The sequence below is a fragment of the Micropterus dolomieu genome, linkage group LG07 (assembly GCF_021292245.1).
Source record: "Micropterus dolomieu isolate WLL.071019.BEF.003 ecotype Adirondacks linkage group LG07, ASM2129224v1, whole genome shotgun sequence".
Classification (NCBI taxonomy): domain Eukaryota; kingdom Metazoa; phylum Chordata; class Actinopteri; order Centrarchiformes; family Centrarchidae; genus Micropterus; species Micropterus dolomieu.
In genome coordinates, this window is record NC_060156.1 from 4,943,613 (window position 1) to 4,949,735 (window position 6,123).

Genomic DNA, 6,123 nt, shown 5'->3' on the forward strand with positions numbered 1-6,123 from the left:
AGCAGGTGAGTTTGGATGCCTCTGATCCTGACGCTGCAAAGAGGGAGTACAGTCGTTTGCAGCAGGAAGTGGAGCTGCTTAAAACTCTTAGACACACCAACATTGTGGGCTTCCTGGGTACCTCACTTCATCAGCATGTGGTTTCCATCTTCATGGAATACATACCAGGAGGATCCATCGCTAGCATCCTTCACAGGTTAGGCTGATTTAAACCAGCTTGAAAATCTACCCAGAAGTACCTGTTGAAACATTGAGCTTTAGGAATGTGTGACAAAAAATCAGAGCAGAATAGTAAAAATTTTTTTTACTTCTGCCTTTAACACACATTGTCCTTTTCACTGTCCTTAGGTTTGGTCCTCTGCCCGAGCGTGTCCTGGCTCTATACACCCATCAGATCCTGGAGGGGGTGGCCTACCTTCACCTGAACAGAGTGATTCATCGTGACTTGAAGGGAAACAACGTCATGCTGATGCCCACAGGTGTCATCAAGCTCATAGACTTTGGCTGTGCACGCCGTCTCAGCTGCCTTAACCACACTGCTAGCAACAGCGGAGATGTTCTCAAGTCTGTCCATGGCACACCTTACTGGATGGCACCAGAGGTAAAGCTAGAGCTCATTAAGGTGGTCTTCTCATCTGTGAAGATAACACTTTTTGAATGACTTAAGTTCTATTTTTTGCATTGGTTGCCATTGGTCTGGTCTGACTCTTGGCATCTTTTCCACTCCTCAGGTTATCAATGAGACAGGATATGGCAGGAAGTCAGATATATGGAGTGTGGGTTGCACAGTATTTGAGATGGCCACAGGGAAACCACCACTGGCACACATGGACAAGATGGCTGCCTTGTTCTACATTGGTGCTCAAAGAGGGTTGATGCCCTCCTTACCAGATGGGTTTTCGGATAACGCCAAAGATTTTGTAAAAATCAGCTTGACGAGGTGAGACCCATTGTCCTTCCTGGGCAGGGCAAACTCAAACAGATGTTTTGTTGAATGTATGGTAAATTCCTTTCGTACACTCACCCTTTCAATCTATACCTGATTTAAATATAATAGAAAATATGCTTATTAGGACATTGAATCTAATCAAGTTAAGGCCCTAATTCAGTGCACTTTCTTATTCATAGATGTTTGGGAATAAATGCTCTTATTTTCATTTGTTTTCTCTTAAATTCAGTGACCAGAGATTGCGGCCATCTGCAGAGCAGCTGCTGAAGCATTCATTCATCCCCCAAAATGAGAGTGGAGTGAACGCTTGGAAAACACAGAAAAAGAACTGCTGTGGTCACCCAGAGGGACATTGTGGTTAACAAGGAGTTACGCTACAACAGAATATTTTTGAGTACAAGGGGACATTTAATGATTCAATTTAGATTGTGACTCAAAACATATCTTTCTTTTGCGACCCTTGGAGGGGCCTGCCACATATCCCCAGGGATCCACCTGTTGTGTGTTTAGGAGCATGGGCCCCTAAAACGCAGTACATGAAAAGCACTTTTATGTTTCACTTGATAGAACCTATAAAATGTGAACAGATAGATGCCAGATTGTTATTACCGACCTATAGCAATCTAATAAATGTGCCAATCTTATAAATACTGTAATTTTCAATTTATACGTGCAGCTCTAGGTGTCCGTAATGCGTGATATTTAGGTTCTTATAAAATGTGTAATCCATTTTGCAGCATACATGACATTATACTATACATTATAAGCAAGCATTTTCAGGGCTTAGAATGTGAACTACTATGTCCCGTTAGCTTTCCTCTGAGTTATTGCAGAATCATTGTGTAGGATATTGCCTAAGAGACACTCATAAGAACTTTACTTACTACAAGCTACTAATCAAGCATATCTCATGTTCAAATCTATAAAAGCAGAATGTTTCTTCACTCCTAGGTTCTAGTAACATGGATATATGCATAATAAATGACAGCAACAACCAGGGTTTATACTGTGTCGGGGTAGTGGAAACTTTGAAGTTTATTTGCAATATAGAAATGAAAAGAAAAAAGGATGTAAAGAGTGGCTTATGCAAGTTTGTCCACAATGGCATTTGTTCTGTGTGCCCTACTGTAAATCCCTAATGAGGGTACAACCAGTCCAGCCTCAGGCTTATTGGTATTTTGCACTTAAAATAAATGAGTAACCTAGTCAAGAATAGAGGGAAGTGTTGTGACAAGATTGGACAATTTAGACTTTAATGTATGAAAGTGATGGAAAGACGTGTGCAGACAAGGACTTGGCTGTAAATGTAAATACAATCAGTGTATGTGGACATCAGTGACAAAACCTATTAGGGACATCCATATTGTAGATACGCCAGTTTTCCAAAAATATCCAGCACATCAGGTTGCATGGCTGGTCACTGTTCGGCCAACTGTTGCTGGGATGGAACAGAGCCAATAAGGGTGTTACGTCTGAACAGCACACTGTTAAAGGCGGATTGAATACTACTTACGTGTATGCCCTTCATGGGCTGACATCAAAGGGCTACAGCTGAAATTATGTCTGCACTTCAAAGTAAAAAGGGTTAAGTAAACTGTAATAGCACACTACTACTGTCCGTCAGTGTTTTTCTTTTTGAGGCACAGCCTTTGGCAACCAGCTTAAGGTCTACTTAGAGGTCCAAAAAATTATTTTTGGTACAAATTGCATCACTCTGATGTGATAAGTAGGTGTTGGATGTGCCTGTGTTACTGAGGGCATCAACGGATTTCCTATAATGGAAAAGCACAGTCCAGCGCCCTCTGTAGGAAGGCTGAAAGAAGCACACACCAGTAGAATGCTGCATTCACCTGATGATGCCCAATCCGTTGGTCAACAAAATAAAAGTCTTTTATAGGTATTATAGTTGTCTTTTTATACTTACAAGCAGCTCCAAACCTGAGTAGTCATGGTATAGATTTTTTTCTTTAAACATACAAAAACGTATGAACATTTATCTCCTCTTTCTGTAAACAGCAAGTACGTGTTCTCCTTTTAAATCCCTTTGATGATTGAAACATGCAAATCATACGCACGGTACTGAAGTATAAAAAGAAATCAAGACAAGAAAGCAATTGAGGAGATGAAACTTCACACCTAAAAAAAATAATTGCATCCATCAACAATACTAAATGGATTGCCAGCAAACATAACTTGAACTCATCTCCAGCTGGCTTCCTCCATACAACCGCAGAAATGTGATTCTATTAAATTACTCGTTAAAAAAAATTGGAGGAAAATGAATAAAGTGCACCTTCCATGCCTTTTATAGTACTTACGAATACTTTTGTTTTCCCATATGGAGATCTGAAATCTAAGGAAGGACTTTCCTCCCGATGAAAACACACACAAACCCACCCTTGCACATCCCTACTCATTTGAGGAGGAAGGTGAACCAAGCAGCAATTAAACAAACTAACAGAAAGACAGGACTGAGTACACACACAGCCCAGAGATCTGACAGTCAGGAAGCATAATTTTTCATCTTTCATGTCTCTCAGAAATTGAGATGTCCAACAATACTTTTCGTTTTCTTTGCAGATAAATTTTTCTGCCTTTCAGTAAAGGGTTTATCATCACATAAAGAGTTAATTGTCCTAGGGCACTTAACAGGGGGGTGAGCATAGTCTTCAGAGTCTGAACTGTGGGTAGTTTGTTGCCATTTCCATGTGCTGGCCATGGCTGCAGAGTGATGGACTCAGTGTCTCTGCTCTCCCACTTCATGTGGCGATTCACTAGGAGGAGAGTACTGCTGAGAGGTCCGCAGCCCACCTGGGTGTGACAGGAGGGGAGGAGGAGGAGAAACAAGAATGAGGGGGAGGAGGAGGGGGAGGAGGTTAGCCATAGAGCTGCAAGCCGGACGAGACACACTGCAGTACAGGAGAGGAGCAAGGAGGAAAAAAGGGGAAAGAAAAAGATGTAGTACCTGCAGCACCAGTGCCACCCTTGGAGATTTTGCTCACTTTGGAGCAAGAAGTGGAGAATGAGGAGGAAGGGTGGTGGTTGTGGCTGGCCTCGGGGTACGCCCTCTTGCGCGATGACGACAAAGAGGTGGATCCGGGAGGAGCCAGTGTAGCCCCTTCCATGCTGACCAGTCCTGGAGGACCTCTTAGAAGGCTTCCCCCGCTACCTGGGCCCTCTGGGCCTCCTCGTCCATTCCCGCTGTGTGTGTGTGGATGAGGGTGACTGTGCTTGTGGTGGCGGTGGAGGCTGTGATCTGCTCCATAATGTTGTTTCTCCTTGCTCACCAGAGGACTGGAATGTTTACTCTTGTTGTTAGTCGCCATGCCTTCATCTGATGAGCTGTGGCGCTCTGATGATGAAACTTTAATCTTCATCTTAAGCTCATCTTTGTTTGGTTGACCACTTTTGTCCAGCTGGGAGCTGCCACTGGACCCAGGAACAGCCAGACGGAGTTTAAGCGAGCCTTTGTCACGTTTGTCACTGTGATGACGTCTATCTTGCCCTGAAGCTGAGGAGGGGACTTTAATTTTCATTGGGGAGGCAGTGCTGCCACCACCACCATGGGATGTTTGGTGGGGCAGTGAATGTTTTCTATGGTCTACTTGGCCCGTAGAGGATGGTGCATAGGTAGAAGAGGAGGAAGACGATATATCCACCTTCACATCGCAATCCAGTACTCCTCCATACTGTTCCTGACCACGTTTCTGCCCACAGACAACCAGCTCTGCCGCATGTTTCTCTCTGTATTTGTCCAGAGACAGCTTCGGAGCTGAAGAAGGTTGAAGGGGAGGAGGCTGAGCTGGCAGAAGGTAGGCAGACTGAGGTGGTGGCTGATGCTTGCCCACTCCGCTTCCACCAATTCCTTTCGGTTCCTGTTTGACAGGGTTGAAGTCTACCATTTTCTCAGTCTTGTATACTGGCGGATGCTGAAGCAAAGACGAAGTGGAGGTCTGCAAGGACAGTGTGGGCTCTTGGAGAGGGATGCTGAGAGGTTCCTGTTTTATACAGGTGGAAGGGTACCCTGCTAGGCCCTGACTGCCCTGGGGCCACTCACTGTGGCTAGCTGGATTGTATGTGCCAGTTAAGGTGTCCAGAGACAGCGGTGCACCTCCAGCGTGGCCAGGTATAGGCACGGGGAAGGCGCCGCCTGCTTTGGAAAAACTTGGGTTGGAGGAGACTCCAAGGAGTGAGGCATCACCTTGATCTTGGAGCATGGAAGGCCCAGCAAAGGAGTTGTCCGTCAACTGAGCGCCCTCAGTCTTGGGCTTTTTGGCAGCTTGTGTTGCCTAGAGGGTAGAAAGAGATTTGTGACGCTGTTTTGAGCTTGGTTTTTGTTAGCGTTAAGTTCCCTTAGGTGGATTTCCACAAATAATCAATGTAGCAGGACTTCTGTTAATATTTGTGCTTTAACACTGCTGCCAATATTGCCAAACTTGGGTTAAGTGTAGAGTTCGTATAATACAGACCGTTAAATTTAGGGTCCTACACATTTTCCATTTCAAAATTCAATACTTTTCCAGACTCAAATTTGAGCTCACATTTAGTCTGAAAATTCTGAAAATCTGACTACAAATAGCCAGATATTGATTATGTAAATAAATTATTTTAAAATTCAACTGTTAACACCGAGGTTACATTATTTGTATGCTTTTATGTTGCCAGAAGAATGTATCTAGATCAGGGGTATTCAATTAGATTTCAAAGAGGTCTAGTTAGAGAAAATTTCCTGAAGCAAAGGTCCGGAACATCAAAATGACGAACTTGCGTTATTATTCAGTACTATAACCTATAGTTGTATCAACACATGTTTTTAGTCAACAACGGACTGTCAAATCAAATAATATTTCAGTCAGTTTTCACATCAAACTGGAAGGATAATAAATAACTATTCAAATAATAAATTCTAAATTTAAGTAAACTAAATTAAAGTGCCTAAAATGTAACAAAAAGTGTAGCTTGAAGTGATGAAGTGTAGTCTTAACCAATTTTATAATAAACACACAACTGAACAGCTGTAATGCCTCCTCTTCTCTTTCATTTCCTCTTACAGAGCTACCACTTTCCTACTTTCTGTTGTTCAGTGAGAAACGTGAGCTCCAGCTAGCATATTGCAGATCTATGAGATATTCTGGTTTTGAACTGCCCGTGGGAGGAATGTACATGTAAAAATC

At 43.1% G+C, this 6,123-nt stretch overlaps 1 protein-coding gene across 2 annotated transcripts in view; it reads right to left on the bottom strand.

Moving 5' to 3' along the window:
- Positions 1-1,949: 1,949 nt before the first annotated feature.
- ccnt2a (cyclin T2a) overlaps positions 1,950-6,123 on the bottom strand; it is a 12,442-nt gene continuing 8,268 nt past the window's right edge. The window contains exons 9-10 of one of the 2 annotated variants that reach the window (XM_046053691.1): positions 3,915-5,238; positions 1,950-3,760 (exon numbers count right to left, since the gene is read on the bottom strand). In XM_046053691.1, the coding sequence (XP_045909647.1) occupies positions 3,687-3,760; positions 3,915-5,238 (1,398 nt within the window). In that variant the 3' untranslated portion in view covers positions 1,950-3,686. Of the gene's footprint in view, positions 5,239-6,123 lie in introns of both variants that reach the window. The other variant, XM_046053690.1, reaches the window with a different exon arrangement.